Source organism: Penicillium riverlandense, assembly GCF_028828495.1.
Source record: "Penicillium riverlandense strain IBT 135883 chromosome Unknown utg000002l_segment0_segment0, whole genome shotgun sequence".
NCBI lineage: Eukaryota > Fungi > Ascomycota > Eurotiomycetes > Eurotiales > Aspergillaceae > Penicillium > Penicillium riverlandense.
Window position 1 is genome coordinate 1,356,190 of NW_026643195.1, and position 21,943 is coordinate 1,378,132.

Below are 21,943 nucleotides of genomic sequence, written 5' to 3' on the forward strand. Positions count from 1 at the left end.
AGCCGGATCAGGCAAGCCTCGCCATTTTTCTTCTATACCGGCCGAAGAGAATGCGGGCTCCCCTCTTTCCCTCTCCACATTCTCTCTGTTTGTCTGTTTTTCTTGCTGCGATCGATACTGAAAATTCCAGTGTCGAGTCAAGAAACAGTCACAATGGCCGCTCCTACCACTCCGGCCCTGTCGGCCTTGTCTGGCCCGACGTATACCACAGCCCAGACGCTGATCCAGCAGGTGGCGTACCTGCTGAGCGACAAGATCTTCTCCTACTCACCCGAAACATTCGACTTGGATGCCGCCCTCCGTGAATGGTCCTCGGGCCGTGAAACCAATGCCAATGGCGAGTCTCCCGTCGTCAAGGCCATGGAGACCCGCCAGGGCGCCGGCAACATCGCCCTCGGCTACCTCTTCTCGCAGGACTTTGATCTGAAGAAGCGCCATGTGCCGCAGGGCATCGTTGCCTCCTCCGCTACCCTTCCATACATGCGCGCGGCGCTGGAACAACTCTCCCTGCTCTATTCAGTCGCCAGCCCCGTCGCTGCCCACGTCGCCGCCGTCGACTATGCCGGCGAGGAGGGTTTGGTCTCAGACTATGCTTCTGCCCTCTCGCTTGCCGAGGACCTCGGACTGGGTCTAGTCTCTAGCGGCTCGGCTCATGAGTCTCAACACATGGCTTTGTTCACGACGCTCCTTGCCTCTGTCCTCCCTTCGATTCATATCTACGACGGTGTCCGCGTTGGCCGCGAGACTACCCGGGTCATCGACGTTCTCGATCAGGATGGGCTGAACCGTACTTACGAGGCTGTCCGCAAAACTCTGGACAACTCTCGTAACCGTCACCTTGATGCCCAGGGCAAGGTTTTGGACTTGCTCAAGACCCTGAATGGCGAACTTGGAACCGACTATGGTGCCTTCGAGTACCACGGTCACTCGGAGCCTGTCTCTGTCCTGGTGGCCTTTGGCACTGTCGAGGCTGCCCTTACAGCTCAGGTCGCCCGGTCATTGGCCAAGGACGGTGTCCGTGTTGGAGTCGTCAATGTCCGTGTCTATCGCCCTTTTGTCGAGGAGGAGTTCCTGCGTGTTCTTCCCCAGTCCACCAAGACCGTTGGCATTCTTGGTCAAGTCGTCAACGAGGATGCTGTCCAGGAGGAGGGAACCCACTCTGCCCTTTACGAGGATGTGCTTGCCGCTCTGACCTTTGCCACCGGCCGTGAGCATGCTCCGGCCTGCGTCGAAATCAAGTATGCTCGCTCCCAGCGTTGGGACCTGATCACAGCTGCTGCTGCCTTCCAGCGTATCTTGGACACGCCTATCCTGCCGGTCAACACTGAGACCAACCAGACTGCGGCTCTGGAGTTGCTGGACCCCGCTACCGTCCAGGAATACACTTTCTGGGATGTCGACAGCTCTGTCTCCGAGGATGCCACTCGCACTCTGAGCCAGGCTCTTGCCGCTGACTCGGCGAGCAACGTCACCGCCAGCAAGACCCACGACAACCTGGTCCAGGGCGGTGCTGTCCGCATCGACATCCGCAAGAGTGCCAAGATTCTGGATGCTCCTTATGCCGTGACAGCTGCGGATGTTTCTTACGTTGGAGACATCAAGCTGCTCAAGGACGTTGATGTGCTCGCTTCTGTCAAGGACAACTCCAAGGTCATTGTCAGTGCCCCGGGTATCAAGGATGAAGATTTGGAGAAGAAGCTGCCGGCCGCCTTCAAGCAAACCGTGGCTTACCGCGGCATCTCGCTCTTTGTTGTCGACCCTTCGGTTACCGAAGATCCCTCCCTCGACGCCCTTGTGTTGCAGGCCACGTTCTTCCGTGTTGCTCTGCCTTCTCAAGAGAATGTGGGAACCAAGAAGCTGTCTTCGATTGTCGGCAATGCCGAGGCCCTCGAGAAGGTGACCAAGGATCTTGACACGATGCTGCGCCAGATCGAGATCCCTGAATCCTGGAAGGAGCCCGAGGAGGCCGATGAGCCCCTTCAGCTCCCGAAGGACCTCTCGATCAACAGCTTCGTGCCCTTCGACAAAGCCGAGACCGAACCGTCGACCCTTCTCAAGGACTGGCAGACTGCTGCTCGTGGTCTGGCGTTCAAGGAGGCTTTCGGCACCAAGACCGCTCTCCGTCCTGACCTGGCCACCAAGACCTTTACTGTGCACGTTAAGGAGAACCGTCGCCTCACGCCCACCACCTATGATCGCAACATCTTCCACATCGAATTCGACCTTGGCGACTCTGGCCTCACTTATGACATCGGTGAGGCCCTGGGTGTCCATGCCGAGAACGATCCCAAGGATATCATGGACTTCATCGCGTTCTACGGGCTAGACCCTGACGCCATCGTTGAAGTCCCAAGTCGCGAGGATCCCGCCGTGCTGGAGAACCGGACGGTGTACCAGGCACTGGTCCAAAACGTCGATATCTTCGGCCGCCCACCCAAGCGATTTTACGAGGCCCTCTCCGAGTTCGCCACAGACGAGAAAGAGAAGACCGACCTCCGCACCCTGGGCGGTCCCGACGGCGCCGTGGAGTTCAAGCGCCGCGCCGAGGTCGACACTGTGACCTTTGCCGACATCCTACTGGAGTACCCGTCCGCGCACCCAGAATTCCACGACATCGTCCGCATCATCGGCCCGCTCAAGCGCCGCGAGTACTCGATCGCCTCGTGCCAAAAGGTAACTCCGACGACCGTGGCGCTGATGATCGTCGTTGTGAACTGGGTCGACCCCAACGGCCGCGACCGCTTCGGCATGGCCACCCGCTACCTAAGCCGACTGCAAGTTGGCGCCCCTGTCACGGTCAGCGTCAAGTCGAGCGTGATGAAGCTGCCTCCGAAGTCGACGCAGCCGCTGATCATGGCTGGTCTGGGCACAGGCCTGGCGCCGTTCCGCGCATTCGTGCAGCACCGCGCCCTCGAGAAGGCCCAGGGCAAGGAGATCGGCGCTGTTCTCCTGTACATGGGCTCGCGCCACCAGCGCGAGGAGTACTGTTACGGGGAGGAGTGGGAGGCCTACCAGGAGGCCGGTGTGATCACTCTTCTCGGCCGCGCCTTCTCGCGCGACCAGCCCGAGAAGATCTATATCCAGGACCGCATGCGCCAGACCCTGCCGGAGATTATCCAGGCTTATATGCGCGAAGAGGGCGCTTTCTACCTCTGTGGTCCCACCTGGCCCGTTCCTGATGTCACGGCCGTGCTGGAGGAGGCTATTGCCACCGAAGCGAAGAATAATGGCAAGAAGGTCGAGACCCGCAAGGAGATCGAGAAGCTGAAGGACGAGGAGCGCTATGTTCTGGAGGTTTACTAGATGTTTGGGATGTGGTTTTTTTTTTTTTCTTTTGTTTTGTTTTTCTCTCACGATCCGACGACGTTCGCATTTGCACCCCCTCTAGATCGTCCTGCTCTGGTCTAGCGCAGCCCATGCTTTATAGACACACTTGGGTAATATTGCATTTCTGAATGACACTCAATTTATATTGCCGCTACTTTATGAAGGCGCTCAGGTTCGAGTATGTTGATTACTCTACGTAAAGGGCGAGGGGGTCAGCCATAAAACACAAAGACATAGCTTAAATGTTCATCTTTCCTCTCAGATAAATTTCGGCGTTTTGCTGTTGATAACTACAGGAATGCTCATTTGGTTACTCGACTAGGTACTTTTGTTCTATAATCTCTATTAAGGGCTCTCGCGACGCTCATGATTGGTCTCCTTTAGTCTCCTTAGCGCCAGCGTGAATGCTAGCTACATCGCAACGTCAGCTGGGGTATCTGCCCCTCCTTTTCCAGTCTATCCAGAATACCTTCACATTCCAACTCCATGGTAACTACAGGTTAATATACATTCAAGAATACTCGATGCTGTTCTTTCACTGCGAAGATGGAAATAGTGTCATCAGCAGCGAGCGTGGTTGCGGTGATCCAGCTGGCAGGGAGTGTTGTGAAGAGTTGTGGGGGCTACATCAAGCAGGTGAAAGATGCCCCGAAAGAGATTAAGTCCTTGCAAGAAGAGCTTGACGATCTCTTGAAGCTGAGGGAGGAACTGTCCAAGCTTCTTGAGAACACTCAGGATACAACGTTGTCTACCCCCGAGAGAGTACGTAACAGGCTTCTCAAATGCTACAAAGTCCTGGAGACTTTAAAAGACAAGATAGATCCTGGAAACAGCAAGAAAGCCATGAGCAGAATGGGTTTGCGAGCCTTGAAGTGGCCCTTGAAATCTGCTGAAGCGAAGAGAGCAATAAAGGACATAGAACGATGCAAATTGTCATTGAATTCGGCCTTGCTGATTGGTCAAACGTGGGTTTTTCTTTCTTTGCTTGCAACAGCAACTAAATTTATTGACATCGACTCAGCACTCATCTCGCTGATATCGCACGAGCTACTGCTCGTAATAATCGAAATGAGGACTTGGAGAGGTTGCCACTTGTTGTCGAGGCTGTGCTTGATTCATGCATGGATCAGCATGAAGACAAATGCCTGTCGGGGACCAGAACTGAATTACTTCTCCAGATTACCGATTGGGCGAAGTCAACAGCTCCAAAAGACAAATGTATCTTTTGGCTGAAGGGCATGGCGGGTACGGGGAAGTCGACAATATCTCGCACTGTGGCTGAATCCTTCAGAAAAGACAACTCTCTTGGAGCGAGCTTCTTCTTTAAGAGAGGCGAAGGAGATCGAGGAAATACAGCGAAGCTTTTTCCAACGCTTGTACGACAGCTAGTGATCCGTCTTCCTCATTTAGTTCCCAGCGTCCAGAAGGCAATCCAGATTGACCCCAGCATTGCGACGAAGTCATTGAGAGAACAATTTGGCAAGCTCCTTCTTGAGCCTTTCAGAAGCCTAGGGCCGTCTGATACCCAGAACATAGTGATAGTAATTGACGCCCTGGATGAATGTGAGCACGACGATGATATTAGGGTGATACTGCAATTACTGCCGCACTTACAAGAGGCGAACGGCATACGCCTACGGATATTCCTGACAACCAGGCTTGACCCTCTAACCAACTGTATATTTTCAAAGATGCCGAGTCATAGTTACCAGGATTTGGCTCTCCATGAGATTCCCGAAGAAGTGACAAAGGATGATATCGCTCTCTTCTTGAACAGTCGACTTTTACAAATCAGGGTTGAGAGATCATTGCCTATCGACTGGCCTGGGGATACAAATATTCAAACTCTGATTGCGATGTCAGTCCCGCTGTTTATCTTCGCCGCCACCATATGCCGTATGTTTCAAGATCGACAATTGGACCCCGTGGATACTCTGAAGGAGATCCTCGAGCATCGTAGTGAGGGATCCCAACTTAACGGGACCTATCTTCCCGTGCTGAACCGAGTGCTCAAAAACCAAAGTGAAAAGCGGAAACAGCAAATAATCCAAGAATTCCAAGAGATCGTGGGTACGATAGTGATGCTTGAGACTCCGCTCTCAATCATATCACTTGCGAAGCTCATTGGTGTCTCTGAAAGGGCAATCGATCTAAGACTGGATTCATTCCACTCGGTCATCAGCATTCCTCAAGATAGGACAATGCCTGTGAGACTTTTCCATCTATCTTTTCGAGATTTTCTACTGGACCCGGAAACACGCAAGCATACTCCTTTATGGGTGAACGAGAAAGCGGTGCATCAAAATTTGGCAACACGGTGTCTTTCTGTATGTCAGAACCTGAGACGAAACATCTGCGAACTGCCAAGTGATGCAACCCTACATGCGGATATTGAACCGCAGAGGATCCATGACCATATTCCCCCAGAACTACAATACGCTTGTCGCTTTTGGGCATACCATCTTGCAAAGAGTGAAGATCCGGCTCTTGTTAATATCTTTTCATTTCTGGAGAATAACTTTTTGCATTGGTTAGAAGCCATGGGCATTCTAGGTCTTGGGGCGGAAGTTGTGCAGATCATCAACTTATTGCAGTCAACCATACAGGTATGTTGTTCCCATAAAATGATATGTATACTGTTGGTAATAAGTATAGGGCGAGAAGGAGCACAACGTATCTGAATTCTTGCGCGACGCAAATCAATTCGTTCTTAAGAATAATCATATTTTGAACATCGCGCCGCTGCAGGTTTACTGGTCTGGGCTTTTGTTCGCTCCAAGGAAGTCAACGATTCGGCACACATTCAGAAAAGAGATACCTGCTTCGGTATCAATCTTTCCAGATGTTGATGAAACCTGGAGGGTGGGCGTACAGACTCTCGAAGGTCATTCGGACGCTGTTGCGTGTGTGGCATTCTCTCCCGACAACAAACTGTTAGCATCTGCCTCGTCAGAGAAGACAATTCGGCTGTGGAATGCCACTACAGGTGCATTACTGAACATTCTTGAGGGCCACCAAGACCATGTCCGCGTACTGGCATTCTCTACCACTGGCCGAGTACTAGCATCTGGAGCTCATGATAATACAGCGAGGTTGTGGGATCCTACCAGCGGCAAGGTTCTACATATTCTTGAGCACTCAAAATGGGTAAGCTACGTGGCCTTCTCTCCCGACGATCATCTTCTAGCGTCTGCCTCGATAGACGGGAAGATTCGACTGTGGGAGAGTGTTACAGGCAAGCTCATCGAAACCATCAAAACCAATTCAGATCGGATCGATGCAATAACCTTCTCTCCTGATTGTAAAATCTTATCATCTCACTGGCTGACTTTAAAAGTTTGGGATCCTGCTACATGCGCTCTTGAGGCAACCATCAATAATGGCAGTTCAGTGATCCCTTTCATGTCCGTTTCTCCAGATGGCCGACGCCTGGCATTTTGCTTGAGCAACAATACAATTGGCATCTGGGACTCTATGACACGAGCGCCAATACAAACGATTGAAGCAAATCCAGAAGATATCAGTTGTCTGGCATTCTCGCCTGATAGTCAGCTCCTGGCTTTTGCATCATCGAGCTCGAAGGTTCAACTATGGGATCTCACCACGGACACGTTACGGCAGACTTTCGATGGGCATCCATTGGGAATTACTTCGGTGGCCTTTTCTCTTGATGGCCGAATGCTCGCCTCTAGCTCTGCTGATGGCACGGTCCGACTTTGGGATCTTGCTACATGCCTTTCGCAGCCAACCCACAAGGGTCATTCAGGAGAAGTTCTCTCGATAGAGTTCTCACCTAAGGGCAACATTCTAGCGTCCTGCTCCAGGGACAGCAAGATTATGATTTGGGACACCAATACAGGCATACTCAAGTGGACTCTCAAAGGTCATTCGCATGCTGTTCAGTCAGTTGCATTCTCCTCGGATGGTCAATTACTGGCATCTGGCTCGGATGATGAGACCGTCCGACTCTGGGACACTATCACGGGCAATCTTAAGATGACTCTGGAAGGCCACTTAGATGGAGTCACAAAAGAGATTTTCCCGACAGTAGGTCAACTGGCATCTGGGTCAGTGGACAAGACAAGCAGGATTTGGGATCTCGCCGCAGAGTTGCCGCGGCAGAAGACATTTGAAGGCCATTTGAAGACCCGATCTTCGAGTGATAATCCAGCATTAGCATCATCTCCATCCAACGTTAAGATACTTGTGCAAGAGGATCAGTGGCTATTTTACCAAGGCCAAAGAGCTCTCTGGATACCGGCTGATTATCGACCTGGGTGCCAGGCAGGGAAAGACGATATGATAGCTCTGGGGCACACGTCAGGGCGGGTTATCTGGATACGATTTTCGGCGCAGTAGTCAATTCATCAAATTTATTCTTCCTCTCAACAGTAAATGATCCCTCAACATGGCCATCCAGACTAACTCCAGCCCAGCCATGACGAGCGGAAAAATACTCTTTCTCGCTCTGGCCGTACTACATACAAATCTCTCTAGCCCATACAAACCCAACATGTCGACAAACGTGACAATGGCCAAATCATACACAGCCCCTATTCGAGATATGATGCACAGAGGAATCCTGCTCTAGTGGATGCTTTTAACTCCATAGACATGCCCAAAGAGTGCATGCGGAATCGGGGATGAAGGGCCTCGGAGTCCGGCTAGTACTGTGGCGGGATTGGAAACAGAGCAGACTATGGTGTGAATGAGAGCTGAAATGGTCGTCTGGACGGTATATTAGAGATTTTGGCTAGAGCCTATACTCTCACTGTGAAGATGGATAGGCATGGCTAGTAGCCCTTCGCATGTTTTTTTGTGAGGCGGACCAGGAGAGGTGGCTTCGGAAGGGATTTATATTAATCAGAGTTGACATCTTCTATGCAATTACCGCACGGGACCAATACGCGCGTGGTTCGACGATACAAAATACATAATCAGACACCAGAGTCAAAAGGTCCGTTGACCCCCGTATACTGCACCCCGTACGGATTCCGTCGCGCATACTGGTCCCACGCGCGACACGTCCGCTCTAATACCTCTCTATCCAGAAACTGTTGAAGCTCCGCCCGTCGCTCTACTATCTGCTGTGCGAACCCCTCGGTTGCATGGAAACCCACGTGGCAATGCATTAGCCATACCCCCGGGTTATCCGCCGGAAATGCGAGCACCAGATACCCCCCACCTTCGTCCTTGGAGGGCAGCATGGCCGTATCCCTGCGCGGAGGATTCTTGGTCTGCAGCGTAACGTTGTGCGGGTCATAAGTTCCCAGGCCCTGAGCGAGGACGAAGAAGTCGTGTCCTATACATGGTTAATACCATTGTCCAAGTGGTTGTCAAAGGAGCCATACCGTGGAGATGAATGGGATGCGGTGCCTGGATGTACGTCTGGATGATGAAGACCACCATTTCATTGGCTTTCTCCACCTCCACCACCCCCTGTCCTGGCGTCCAGTTGATCTTCCCCGTTTTGGTCGTTTGCCGTAGCGTCGGATCCTGCCAGGAGACATTGAAGGCACTCCCACCGAGCGTCCACAGATACAGGCTCGGATCCCCGACAGCGTCGACGGCCGCAGGCGAGTTAACCAGCTTAGAGTTCTTGTTGATATCGGCATCAAGAGGGAGGTGCGGAACGAGCTTTGACATGACAAAATCCTCGCATTGCACATCATCACCGTAGTCCCATTTGAACGATACAGGATCTGTGTGTGGCGCACCGGCATACCGGACCACTCCTTTGATATTGTCTCCGCTGGTGTTATTGCTGCAGAACGTCTGCGGCACGGCACGCATCCAGTAGTTATCCCGGGGCTGGTCCGCAGTCAGGATGACATCGTAGCGTTGACCCATGCCGATGGGCACGACAGGGGTTGTGAACGGAACGAGCGGGACAAAGTCGTTGGCGATAACTGTGAGATCATGCCCGTCGATGGAGAACTTGAAGTGCGTGTGCATGGCCGTGTTGATGAGCCGGATGCGATATTTCTTGCCTGGTTTGAGGAGCGTTTCGAAGCGACGGCCCACCGTGGTCCCGTCCGGTTGCACCCACACATTCATCCCATTCAGCAAGCCGCCCTCCATCTGTGGCGTACCGTACGTCTCCAGCTGTCTCTGATACATCTCGTCGATGGTCTGGTGGGCCCAGTCACTCAGAAAGACAACACCAAGATCCACGTCATACTCCGCCGTGGCGGGTCCGTGGATCACAATAGGCCCGTAGACGCCCTCCCATGCCTGCAGCGAGAAGTGCGAGTGGTACCAACTGGACCCGTACTGCTCTGCACGCCAAACATAAGTGTAGCTCTTCCCGGGAGCAATGGGGCACTGCGTCAGAGAGGCCACCCCGTCCATCTGGTTAGTGCGCAGCTGTCGCACCCCGTGGAAATGCAACGCAGTCCCATTATCACTCATCCGGTTGGTGACATGCACCTTGACTGTGTCGCCCCAGTTAGCCTCGATGGCTGGGCCGGGGAACTGGCCGTTGACGAGAAGCACGGGACGTTCGACCCCGTCCGGTGCAGCAGTCGTGTTGACAATTTCGAACCAGTACTCACGGACCACGTTGGTATCCGGTATGGAGTCATAGTAGTTTGTGTCGATGGTAAAGGGGTGCCATGGTGCTGGGTGGTTCCGGGGATGGGCCGGGCCGCCCAGAACAAGTAATGGACCCAGGAAGCACAGGAGGATCTTCATCTGCGGGATCGTGTGCATTGTAGATCGCATGCAGGGGGATAATTTTGTACTACAATGCTCTGTTCACATCATGGGCTAGATTTAAGTAGTCGACCACAACGGCCGCTAGAGTCGAGCTGGAGGCCCAGAGTCATCCCCCGAGTCATCTAAGCCTTCTCTAAACCTTCCCGAGTCGTTGGTTTTCTCGCTTCAGCTGAGCTAACCTGTTCGATACGAGCAAACACCGCCATCGCTCACAGTGTTATTGTCTGTAAGATGATAGGTTGCAATATTCCAGGGGTCGGTACAATGGAGTCAGGCTATATCAGCACTAGCCAGCAGCTGCACTGGGTGCGTCAGCCCCGTACTAGAACAATATACCTGACTACAATTTCAGGGCGACGCTGAAAGTGCTTTGCCAAGGTAACTTGGTTGATCTAAACATCTAGGCGGCTATCATCTCCCAGGAGCGCAAGAATTATCACATATAAGACTAGCGCCTTCCGTGATGCATGTTGTGGTGGGCTTTTCATATTAAATAAGGTGCTAATAAGCGACCCATGTCTAGTCCTCTTCCATTTTTGTTATTGTGTGAGCTTCATCTCGATAATAATAGCTTCGTTTAATTCGGCCCCCTAAACAAATCAAGGGACGGATCCACCGGTTGCAACGTCAACAAGGATCAACAAGAGTTAGCGAGCGTGACCTAACTAGATTGGGCATGTTCTCGGGACGGTCTGCAGGAATAAGCCTCAGCCGCCTTTTATGCATGAAGGGAATGGGTCAAGTTTCCGCTCCTACACACGCAGGGCCTAAAGTTCAGCCAACAACGAGGCGGAATCGAGGACACCTCAGTGGTGGTTGGGAGAATCGGCCACGGCAGGACTAATTTAGGGCGAAAGCTTCTTGAAGGAGCGGTTTTTGTCTTTATTAAACCATATTAAACCAATTCAGATTAGGTACGTTAGTGGATGCTCTCCCGTATTTATCCGAGATCGTACGTACTCAGGGAAGTGCTCCCAACCTATCGCCACGCACCGTGATTTTTGATGAGACAGGCCAGTCAAAGCACTCCTCTATGGCAATTGCGCAATTCTCAATTTCAAGGTTACCGAGGAATGGCCTGAAGGCTGAACCTTTTCCCCGATGCGGAAATACGAACCTTCACCCTGGTAGTTGGGCCCACCGCCAGCAAGATCCAACTAGATCAACACTAGTAACGGGATTTTGCAGGGGAACGGCGTGCTTTCATCGGAGGTCTATTGGTTGATACGAGCTAAACATCTGCCAGCAGCGTGGAGTGGCGATGGTTCCATACGCAGTTGGCTGAGTGCTGCTAACTTTCGCTGGTTGCCACGTCTCTCGTATTCCCTGCAGGCCGCAACGTGCGGCGCCATTTGTTTCCGCTTGGCAGATGGCATGTGTGAAGACGACAGATCTGCATGTATGCAGACTCTCTGTGAGGAATCATAAAGACGGTGTTTGTTCCTATTCTTGGACTCTGCAGATCAACGGATCAACGGTCATATCCACTGCAGTACTGCACATCCTAAAATGTTGACCATGGCACGACCTCGCCAGAGCTGGACAACAGAAGAAGACATGATCCTGCGGCAAGCAGTGGAAAAAGGTGCTCCTGACAGGTCCTAATATACGAGCTGGGCTGACGGTAAAATGCAGCACAGACACACGGCGCCGTGAGCTGGCACGAGATTGCGTCCTTCCTCCCCGGGCGAACGAACAAAGACTGCCGCAAGCGGTGGCACGGCACCACAGACACAAAAGTCAACAAGGGACCCTGGACCAAAGCGGAGGACGAGCGGCTGCGTAAAGCTGTCCAACATCACGGGACTAAATGGGCCGTCGTAGCTTCAGTCGTGGGTACCAGACTGCCGGATCAGTGCTCCAAGCGATGGATGCACGCACTCAATCCGGAGATCGATCATAGCCAGTGGACACCCGAAGAGGTAAGGTTCTATGGTGTTCTTCTCTCTCGGAAAACATATTCGTTCTAATGCATAGCTGGTAGGATAATCTCCTCATTCTTGGGGTGGAACAATACGGGCGCTGCTGGCAGCAAATTGTGTCCCTATACTTTCCTCGGAGAAGCAGCCTTTCAGCGAAGAACCGGTATCATCTGCTCCAGCGCCGATTGCAAAGTGGACCGACCGGAGCGGCGGTAAGCGCGGGCGATTCAGGTGAAATGATAGAGCTGGACAGTGGGATGGAAATGTCGCCTCCGTGGGAGTCTCCGACCGCTGATGGAGGAGTCATAGACACTTTGCCTTCAATCTCCCCGTTTCCCTCCTGTGATCTCTCCGGTGATCTTGTTTCCGAGTCCCTAGCATTCCCTTTTCCGTCATCCGTCGCCGAGGAATACAACCTCAACACGAATTCGTACCATTCTTCGACGCTCCTTACGCCGCCAGTGTCAGACATGTCACGAAGCCAATCGCGACCTAATTCCTCTCATCGCAGAGTGACGATCCAGGCAGTGTGCTCTGTTGATAATCTGGGGGACATGTTCCAAGCTGTCACGGATCTTTCTATTGCTGCTGTATTTAAGACGGATACATAGATATTGTTAGAAGATATATATCCAGACATTTGTTTTTTATCTATGTAGTTAGTTGATATTTATATCTGGTCACTTCTTCCGCTCCATCATATACCACCTGCCAAATACTCTACATATCTATTTGTCCACGTTGAAATCCCACCCGCGCATTCGACTGAAACAGGATCTTCATTACCGTCATGATCGTGTCTGGCTCGGCTCCGTCCACTGTGATGGTAATTCGAGAGCTCTCATCTTCCGACAACTCTGCGGACGAACGAGAACCAGGAACAAACGTAGTATTCTGGATGCGCAACGGAGAAGATTCTCTTTCTCTTTGATAGTCATCAAGTAGCTGATCAGCCTCGGCTGTCCAAGGGGGCAGTTCCAATTTCAAGTCCGTACTCAGTTCGGGATTTGGATTGATGAACGTATTATCACGCTCTGGAAGATTCACGATGGGACCCTGATCATCAAGCTGGCTCAAGCCCGTCGCGTCCATGTTCCAGCTCCAGGGCTCTTCACCGAGAGCGTCCCTCAACGGCGCGTCAATTTGTATGTCGGGCGTCAAGAGTGAATTATCATCTTTTGGCTCTTCAACTGGCAACAAACGTAGAAAGTGGTCGAACGAGACATCCGTCGGGGTTGAGGCTTCCATATTCTGAGACATGGAGGAACTAGCTGGTGAGGGTGCGCTTGTCGAGGAAATACTAGTATCACCGGCTCGTCGACTCAAAATGGTGAATCTAGGAGAGTTATAGATCGTACTTCAATATGTCCTTTGTCATCTTACTGGTTCTTGATATTGTTTGCTGAACGGGTAGGAAAGTAGCCTCGTTGTATGTCTTTCCAGCTGGTCCCGTGGACATTGACTGCGGATAGAAGCAATTGATTCTTCTCGATCAGCAGAAGCCGTGTATCAATGATAAGAAACCTACCTCGGCGTCAGCCCATGGCCTGCGCTCCAACTCTGGATTGAGGCTGTGATGCCACCGCTTCGAGCATTCTGTATCAGTGCCATTAGCTCTATCACCACATATTCCACAAAAACTAACATACGATCCGCATTTCTCGTCTCCATCCGCTGACCAATAAACGCCCAATTGTACCGGTACTTTCGTACTAGCACCTTGAGCCGGTTGTCTTCTTCGGGGGTCCATGGGCCCTGCGCCACCAGTAAGTGCCAACTCAGCTGCGGTATAGCATTGCGCTCGATTATAGGATACCTTTCTTACACAGCCTGCAAACTGGTTGTGAAATCGTTTCCGACAGTCCTTGTTGCTGCGGCCCGGAATTTTCATGGCAATGGCGTTCCAGTCGATACGTCGAGATCGCCCGGTGGGGGCTGTCAGCCTTAGCGTGATTCTTGCATTCGGTCCATACCAGCCGAAGAGAAGCCATACATCGTTCTTGTAATTCCATCTCTTGACGGAGGAGCGCATCTTCAGCAGGCGTCCAACGGCGTCGTTCCGCGACCATTGTTGTTAGTTACACGAGATGTGCAGTCGAGATTCAATTGCAATGGTTGATGAAGAGCGATTTTGAGAATGTCGTCAAACTTTATTAGGCAACGGCTCGCTTCGAAGTAACTTTAGTCTAAAGATCAGGGTCCCAGGTAACGCCGCGGTTCCTCCGTGTTAAGCTGAGGATAAGTTAAAAGGAGTGTAGTGGAGTTCGTCTGCCAAACACCGAGTGAAGATTGCAGGGGTCAGGTTAGCGCTTACATAGTGGGAGTAATTTAACGATACGAGCTGACATCGGGTCAACGACATGGAAAGCTATGCAAGCCAAAAAATTTATTTGCGTTGGGTTTGGATTCTCAGCGGAGAGCGAGGTATATAAAGGTAGACACGCCTTCATTGAACTATATGCTTCGCGGTGAATGGCACAGAAATCGAGTAGCATCTGCAGCATCCCTAACCCCTGTCAATATGAAACTTTCCACCATCACATGCGCCATTCTTGCAGCAGGAACGGCGGCAACGGCCAGACCGGCTTCTCTCCCTCCATGCAGCATGGTTGATCGTCCCTGCAAATGTCCTGCGGGCACCACCTTCAAAAACCTTACATCCTATGGCGTGATTGGCGCTCCCGCCCACGATGTGCAGGATATCATGGGCTGGTGTTAGTATCTTCGCCCGTCTGTTTATTCTCGGTTAACAGTTCTAGTCTTCAACATCCAGTTCCAGGGTGGTCTAGTCCCTTCCAGCACGAAGGGTAAAGACCGAGTTCCCGGTGCTGTTCGGACTTTCAATTTCTCGGGACCAGCGGGCTATTACCAGATCAGCGAGGAGGTTTGCCTCCCATTCAAAAATTGAACCGTCAGGTAACGCTAACGCTTGCAAGCTTACGCAATGGAGGACCTGGCCAGATGGGTCGTTTGACCAACAGTACCAGCAGAGCCCGAGTACGTATCTGAGCCCAGAGTGTTTCATGGTTTACTCTAATACTCCGATAGAGCCTCCTGTGGTTCAAGTGCCCGGTGCTGGGGCCTATCACGGCGGTTGGACGAGTATCATCGGCCAGCAGACAGTCGTTCGCAACGAGACAGCGATCGCGTGGAAGAATTGGCGCTGCGAGACCGGAGAGACATTTCGTAAGTGCATCCAGAGGTTTCTTTGAATGTTAGTGAAGAAACTTATCATGTCGGTAGCGTCGGCCCCTTCGCACGAGGGGGGAATTACCAATACATCAGCAGTTCTCGAGAACCAGGGAAAGCTCACGGGCGTGAGTATTGATTCTTTCACCATTTTTTATGAGGTTAGAGACGATTAAAATGGATGTCTATGGGGGCGATTGTGATAGGTTCCTGAAGGGGGTTATATTGGTAGCTAGAGTGGTGTATCAATCGAAGATGTATATTGAGTGTTAAGCACAAGTTTATCTCATCGGATCTGTGTCTAATACTAGACAAGCATGCTTTAATCCATATTATATACATATCCTACAGTTGGTTGCATATATATGTTCAAAATAGATTTGTAACAACTTATATTTGCCTGGACGCCATTGATCACCGGAAAGAAGTACCCTGTAAAGCACTATAGTCCCAGTCTCTACTGACAACAAAGAATTTATGTACTGGAAGATCTTAGAATAAATTGTAAGCGAAAATCTCAGGCAGGAAGGAGCAGGAATTGGATAACGGAAAGAGCCCAATAACGATCACCAAGCTGCCCACAACCGAGCCAACAGACCCTCCTTCTTCATGGCTTCAACCTTCTCACTCTCCAACAAAAACGACGTAAAATACTTATCCAGCTTTTCCGTCTCCTCTGGCCAGACACTCATCCCCACCGCCAGATCAGGGCGCACCACCACCACCGCTCCTCGTGCATGATTTACACCATACCAGTAATGCGCATCCTCATCCGGTGTGCGGTCGTCATAGACAACCGTCGCATGCTCCTTGAGAGGTGCTAGGCCGCCCTCCAGTAGCTCTGCTGTCTGATACGGGAGGCTCTTCGTCACAACGACGAGATTAAACATCTCGCCACTCCCAAATCGTTGATAAAACCCTCTCCTCCGGCAAATGTCCCTTGCCAAAACGGCTAACCGCTCCCTCACTGGACCCTGCAGGTCTGACCCAAACACCAGCAGATGGAACCGCGCCACTCCTGTCAACTTGTCGTACAGATACGCGGTGTAATTTGTCTCGAGGCAGACGCGAGGATTTGGCGCACGGACTCCATTCCGTAGAGACGAGGGCCGTACATCGTCATTAGAGGGACAAATCGTCGAAGTCGGAATGGGCCACTCCACGCCAAGCAGGAACATTGCATGTCGTTTGAAGAAGGTATAAAGAAAGTCACGATCCGCCTCAGTACTTCCATCCAGCAATGGGAGGTGCTCATCGTGTGACTCGAGATGAGCGCCTAGATCTCGCAGGGCGGCGAGCGGGAGCGATGAATTGCAGATGAAGCGCAGGTAGGCGCCGGAGCATCGGATGACGCTGTTAGCAAAGAGGCGGCGTTCCGGGTCGTAAGTGGTTAAAAGAGAGGGCTGGGCGTGTTTGCGAAGCACGAGGCCGAGTTTCCAGCCCAGATTGGCGGCGTCGTATATAGAGGAGTTGAGCCCGAAGGCACCCAAGACGCTGTGGACGTGTCTTTTCAAGTCAATCTCAACCACGGACTGGGAGGGGGCCAAGACTTACGCGGCGTCGCCACCGAGATGGACGCGAAGATCCGGGGAAGAGAAGCTGCGTGCGACTCGTTCGCTCACTGATTGATTAGTAGGGGTTTCATATCAGTTTGTGACGCTACCATACCTCTCCAGACCGAAAACCAGCTCATAGCCGATGCAAATTCGACCTTGTGAGGCGCAATGATGTGATTGAGCTGTTCGAGTACCTCGTCCGGCGTGATACCGTGGTCATCGATACGGGTCTCTCCTACCGCGGAGCCATTGCGTCGGGCCTGTCGGTTTGCCTGTAGTTTCCGGGCCTTTTCGCCATTGATCTGAGTGTAGAACCTAGCTTGGTCAGAAGGTATGTTCGCAGGCAGATTCGGAGGCATACCGAGTATATCCATCCTCTCGCGGGATCACAATGCACCCCCCATGCTCCGCACTAATAATGACATTGAAACCAAGAATATACGGATAGTCCGTCTTGAAACGACAGTCCATAATTGCCCAGTAGATATCCGTCGCGATCCCATCAAATTCCACTCCCAATTGCTCGCGGATGCTGCTGGCTGCTCCGTCTGCACCGATGAGATATCGAGCGCGCACTACCTCCTCTTGCCCCGTGGCAGAATTCTTCAAGATCGCTCGTACCGGGTGATCCTTCCACGACTGATCCACCTCGAATTGACTGACTGTCGTGCCCCGCTCCACGACGATCCGGTGACGGAGGAGATCGCGGATGTAGATGCGCTCCATCTGACCCTGGGTGATGATGTGGATCCCCTTGTAGCGGGAGTCACAGGTGGAACTAAACCCATGAAACAGCTTAACGCCATTGCGAAAGAGTACGGTCGAGTTCAAAATGGGTCCTTCTTCGGAAACCTCGTGAGCGAGACCCCAGCTGTGGAGGAGCTCGAGGGCTCGGGGATGAACACCATCTGCTCTTCCCGAGAGGCAGGGGGTATTTGATTTGTCTATGGCTGTCAATTTCAGACTCTATACTATGACTGGGAACCATAACACACCAATTATGCGAAAACTAATCCCCTGCCGGGCGAGAATCAGGCCGACTTCCAGGCCAAATGGACCAGCTATAATTGTCCGTTAGTGGTTGATCCAGGTATTATCGATGGATACTCATACCTCCGCAAATCAGCACATCGACCTCTTTGGAAGGCTTGAACCATTCCGGCTTCCCTGTGGAAGTACCATCGTAGATACTCGGCCAAGTTCGCAAATGCGTCAGCCCAAGTTGGTTACCAATGGTCGAAGTGGGCGGTTCCGTATACACCGGCAGTGTCCAATGAGCCTGTTCGCCGGATTCAGTCACATAGTTTGCCTCAGCTTCCCAGGACGCTTCCTCTGCCGGTCGCGCGCATCCAGTTTCCCATGTTTTGGGAGGCAGTGTACTAGCCATTGATCAGAAATCGGCGTTAGGGTTGATTAGTCAGGGTTCAAGATCACAACTGGTTAGTTACCGGATCCTCCTGAAGCAGCTGCATGTTTCATTTTCATCTCTTACCTTTCGACCAAAGGCCGTGGCATTACTCTGGGTTGGTGGACCCGGAGTCAACGGCCGTAAGACGGGAGCGCATGAGGCTGTTGGGTGGAGACGCGGCCAGAGATCCGCTGGCTAGCTGGGGCGATCGCGTATTTTGACTTTCATCGATTGGATGAGACGCTCTGGACCCTGATATGCAGGGGCTCGAGTACTCCGGTCTCTCATGTCACACCAACAGGCGAACAAAGAACATCTGCGCTGACAAATTCACCTGCATCGGACATAGCGGCGTCCGAGAGTTTCATCCGACATAGAGCGAGCGGGACGAGATACAGCCACAATGTATAAATACCACGAGCAGATAGAGGTGTGGATGGATACATTGAACCATCATACCAACACTTCCCTAAAGTACGATACCACTATCACCCCAAGATGCCCAACGTCTTCATCCTCGGTGGCTCCGGCTACGTCGGCCTCGCCATCGCCAAATCCCTCCTCGCCGCTGGCACCTACACCGTCTGGGGCACGGCTCGTACCCCCGAAAAAGCGAAACTCCTCCTCCAGAACGAAGTCCATCCCGTCGAAGATGACATCACCAATCCAGCCAAACTCGCTGCCATCATTGCTGAGCACTCCATCGATGTTGTGGTGGACTCCACGTCCGCTTACGAGCAGGCCACACAGATCCTCCAGGGGGTCGTGGACGCTGCCACTACTCGCCGCAACACGCTGAAGAAGGAAAATATCGTTGGTCCCAAGCTGGGATACGTGTACTGCTCCGGCTCGTGGGTGCACGGCTCGCCTGCGTCACGCGTCAGTGATCTGTCCCCGGTCGGCAGCGCGCAGTCGAAGGACAAGCCGGCCACCGCGGTGGCCTGGCGTCCGGCGCACGAGCAGGCCATCTTGGCATCTCGCGATGTCCTGGATGTGGCCATTTTGAGACCGTGTGCGATGTACGGTCGTACCTCCTGGGTCTGGGGCACGTGGTGGGGTGGCCTTCTCGCCGCGAAGAAATCCGGCAGCCAGGAGACGATCCAGATCCCCGCCGATATCACCGCGAGGACCGGCACGCTGCACGTCGATGACGCGGCCGCTGCGTTCCATGCAGCCATTGACCGGCTGGATGGACGACTCGGTGCCTGGCCCGTGTTTGATCTGGTGTCGGAAACCATTGGCGTGCAGGAAATCATGGAGGCGGCCAAGGAGGCGCTGGGCGTCAAGGCCAAGCTGGAGTATGCGGGTACACACGGCAATCCATTCCTGGAGGCGTTGAGCCTGGTAAGCAAGTCGGATGCGTCGCGGGCGAAGACGGTCCTCGGATGGGAGCCGCGCCGGAATGAGTTTATCTTGAATCTGCCAGTTTATTTGAAGGCGTGGGAGGCTTTCCAGTGAGCGATCGTACTAGTCGTTGTTGCAAGATACAGAAAATGCAATACTTAGCAATATACCTGTTATCCAATCCCCAAGTCAGATCGAATTCAGACGGGATTGACACTATATCTTCCTCTATATCTTCCTCCAATTCAACCCAACTTGGATCGTCCTCGAAACAATCAACATCCCACACCCTGCTGCCATAGCCGCACCACTGAAGATCTTCAAATACAGGTAGCTCCCATCATCGCGTGCAATGAGTGCCCCCGCAATCGGATTCCCGGTGAAGGTGGCTAAACTCATAATCCCGAAGCACGTCCCCAGGCGGATCCCCACGTTCTGCACTGCAGATAGCTGTTGGATCAACGCTGGTGTAATGGACACAAAAGTGCCAGAGCTAAAGCCAAACAATGCGGCAAAGACAATCGTGACAGCGGAATGGTTCGCGACAATCCACAAAGCCAGGACTAAGATGGCCGATGTTCCCGTGGTCAAAATGGCGATGTTGAAGCGCCCGATTCGGTCACCGAGCCAGCCGGGGATAATGCGACCGAATATACTGTTTTTGTCAACCAAGTATAAAAACAGACGGGGGGAGGAATGGGTACCTGACAGCGTTCAAAATGGCAATGAGGTAGTTAGCCAGGTACAGGCTCATACCGTGCATTTGCGCCTCGAGCACCAGAAAATTGAACGGGACAAACATGCCCCAGGAGAACAGACACAACCCTATCGCCGTAGTGAGAAAGGCCAGTTCTTTCAACGGAAGCAGGAAATCCTTGATATTCCATGGTTTGGGCTGGGGCGGCACGCGCGGCTCCAGGAAAATCATCGCGAGAAGCAACAAACCAAGGAACATGAAGGCGCAGATGCGCATGGACCATGGAAATCCAATCCGGGGGATTAGTCGCGTTACGATGATTCTACCTGGGTCAGTTTCCTCCAGCAGATGGATGAGATCACGCACGGAACTAAACACCCGCTCAGCGAAGAGCCCGAAGCAACTACTCCGAAAGCCAATGCTCGGTTTTTCAGAAACCACGAGCCGACTGGTCCCATTCCGGCCGAGAATAATGCTGCCGCACCAAGGGCACTGCAGATTGACTGCGCCAGGAAGATTTGGTAGTATTCTGTTCCCAGCGAAGCCATCATCAGTCCAAAGACATGGGTAAAGGCGCCCCCATACACTAGGGGTTTGGGCCCATAATTGTCGTAAATTTTGCCATATACAGGCGAGGTAATGTACATAATTCCTGTCTACTGCAATTAGAATGTGCAATAATGTAGGCCGCGGAGCATACCTCGACGGATGTGATCCAGGCAATTGAACTGGGCGCGTAGGACCGAAACAGCTCATCCTGGTAGAAGGTCTGGAAAAGCCCAATGGAATTGATCCACCCAAAACTGCAGAAAAGGCACGACCAAGCACCTAGAACAACTGACCAGGCCTTCCAGCCGCCGTCGGGAAAATCCGACGGATCAGGAGGGTTGTTATCGATTGGTTTTTCCTCTGCCATGTCGATAGCCCAATATTGTAGGGGAAAACATACCGGCACAGATAGAGATTTAAAGAACAGAAAATAAAGCGGAAGAGCTGTCTTGTCCGGGCTGGATCAGGAGGGACCAGAGTATGTCCATTAATGCCGAGAGTGCCAATCGGACGTCGACATTATCTCCGAGACAAGCCCGGTGGCTGTTCTATTTAACAGATTTGCAATCTACGTTTAATCACAAACACCTTTTCCTTTCTCGCACCACAACCCGATTACTGTCAATATGTCCCTCGCCGGTAAAGTCGCCATTATCACCGGTGGCTCCAAAGGCATCGGCAAGGCCGCTGCCCTGCGCCTGGCGCAAGAAGGTGCCTGCGTCGCGGTGGGCTATCTGTCCGACGCTTCAGGGGCTCAGGAGGTGGTCGAGAAAGTCGGCAGTGACCGTGCCATCGCCATTCAACTCAACGCAGGCAAAGTCGCCGAGATCTCGCGATTCGTGGACCAGACAGTCGAGAAATTTGGCAAGATCGATCTCGTGATTGCTGCGGCGGGGAAAATGGCCCTGACCCCCCTGGAGGCTTTGACAGAGGATGTGTATGATACAATTTTCGAGTTGAATGTTAAGGGATCGCTATTTTTGGTCCAGGTAATCCATCCTGCTCCGTGACTATCGGAACGATGATTGATGATCGTATAGAAAGCTGCCCCTCACCTGGCTCCTGGATCCCACGTCGTCCTCTTCTCTACGACGCTATGTGGTGCCTCTACGGTGGCCCCGCCCTATCTCAGCTATGTATCCAGCAAAGGGGCCATCGAGCAAATGACGCGTGTGCTTTCAAAGGATCTAGGGAGGAAAGGAATCGCGGTGAACTGTATTGCGCCCGGGCCTAC

The 21,943-nt window shown here is 52.4% G+C and overlaps 10 protein-coding genes across 10 annotated transcripts; 6 read left to right on the forward strand and 4 right to left on the reverse strand.

The window, feature by feature from the left end:
- Window positions 1–153: 153 nt before the first annotated feature.
- On the forward strand, window positions 154–3,303 carry N7474_002847 (sulfite reductase subunit alpha; the record flags this gene model as incomplete). The annotated part of the gene is made up of 1 exon (XM_057194262.1): window positions 154–3,303. The coding sequence occupies one exon, from the start codon at window positions 154–156 to the stop codon at window positions 3,301–3,303; it is 3,150 nt and encodes a 1,049-aa protein (XP_057055617.1).
- Window positions 3,304–3,873: 570 nt separating this feature from the next.
- Window positions 3,874–7,686, forward strand: N7474_002848 (uncharacterized protein; the record flags this gene model as incomplete). The annotated part of the gene is made up of 3 exons (XM_057194263.1): window positions 3,874–4,292; window positions 4,349–5,933; window positions 5,983–7,686. 3 exons carry the CDS (start codon window positions 3,874–3,876, stop codon window positions 7,684–7,686), a joined length of 3,708 nt encoding a protein of 1,235 aa, XP_057055618.1.
- Window positions 7,687–8,264: 578 nt separating this feature from the next.
- Window positions 8,265–10,038, reverse strand: N7474_002849 (uncharacterized protein; the record flags this gene model as incomplete). Its single annotated transcript, XM_057194264.1, has 2 exons — window positions 8,265–8,629; window positions 8,679–10,038. The coding sequence occupies 2 exons, from the start codon at window positions 10,036–10,038 to the stop codon at window positions 8,265–8,267; spliced, it is 1,725 nt and encodes a 574-aa protein (XP_057055619.1).
- A 1,515-nt stretch (window positions 10,039–11,553) lies between these two features.
- N7474_002850 (uncharacterized protein) lies at window positions 11,554–12,577 on the forward strand (the record flags this gene model as incomplete). The annotated part of the gene is made up of 3 exons (XM_057194265.1): window positions 11,554–11,629; window positions 11,680–11,966; window positions 12,029–12,577. The coding sequence occupies 3 exons, from the start codon at window positions 11,554–11,556 to the stop codon at window positions 12,575–12,577; spliced, it is 912 nt and encodes a 303-aa protein (XP_057055620.1).
- A 109-nt stretch (window positions 12,578–12,686) lies between these two features.
- Window positions 12,687–14,035, reverse strand: N7474_002851 (SANT/Myb-like DNA-binding domain-containing protein; the record flags this gene model as incomplete). Its single annotated transcript, XM_057194266.1, has 6 exons — window positions 12,687–13,302; window positions 13,350–13,450; window positions 13,495–13,562; window positions 13,616–13,721; window positions 13,792–13,901; window positions 13,960–14,035. The coding sequence occupies 6 exons, from the start codon at window positions 14,033–14,035 to the stop codon at window positions 12,687–12,689; spliced, it is 1,077 nt and encodes a 358-aa protein (XP_057055621.1).
- Window positions 14,036–14,487: 452 nt separating this feature from the next.
- N7474_002852 (uncharacterized protein) lies at window positions 14,488–15,331 on the forward strand (the record flags this gene model as incomplete). Its single annotated transcript, XM_057194267.1, has 5 exons — window positions 14,488–14,680; window positions 14,726–14,850; window positions 14,903–14,963; window positions 15,015–15,152; window positions 15,210–15,331. 5 exons carry the CDS (start codon window positions 14,488–14,490, stop codon window positions 15,329–15,331), a joined length of 639 nt encoding a protein of 212 aa, XP_057055622.1.
- Window positions 15,332–15,721: 390 nt separating this feature from the next.
- On the reverse strand, window positions 15,722–18,098 carry N7474_002853 (uncharacterized protein; the record flags this gene model as incomplete). The annotated part of the gene is made up of 6 exons (XM_057194268.1): window positions 15,722–16,649; window positions 16,710–16,776; window positions 16,824–17,026; window positions 17,073–17,655; window positions 17,707–17,772; window positions 17,825–18,098. 6 exons carry the CDS (start codon window positions 18,096–18,098, stop codon window positions 15,722–15,724), a joined length of 2,121 nt encoding a protein of 706 aa, XP_057055623.1.
- Window positions 18,099–18,617: 519 nt separating this feature from the next.
- Window positions 18,618–19,577, forward strand: N7474_002854 (NAD-dependent epimerase/dehydratase family protein; the record flags this gene model as incomplete). Its single annotated transcript, XM_057194269.1, has 1 exon — window positions 18,618–19,577. One exon carries the CDS (start codon window positions 18,618–18,620, stop codon window positions 19,575–19,577), a length of 960 nt encoding a protein of 319 aa, XP_057055624.1.
- A 114-nt stretch (window positions 19,578–19,691) lies between these two features.
- N7474_002855 (uncharacterized protein) lies at window positions 19,692–21,166 on the reverse strand (the record flags this gene model as incomplete). The annotated part of the gene is made up of 4 exons (XM_057194270.1): window positions 19,692–20,118; window positions 20,168–20,530; window positions 20,599–20,816; window positions 20,861–21,166. Coding segments are annotated over 4 exons (1,314 nt in total), but the record flags the coding sequence as incomplete, so codon positions are not given.
- Window positions 21,167–21,335: 169 nt separating this feature from the next.
- N7474_002856 (SDR family NAD(P)-dependent oxidoreductase) lies at window positions 21,336–21,719 on the forward strand (the record flags this gene model as incomplete). The annotated part of the gene is made up of 1 exon (XM_057194271.1): window positions 21,336–21,719. The coding sequence occupies one exon, from the start codon at window positions 21,336–21,338 to the stop codon at window positions 21,717–21,719; it is 384 nt and encodes a 127-aa protein (XP_057055626.1).
- Between the last annotated feature and the right edge of the window lie 224 nt (window positions 21,720–21,943).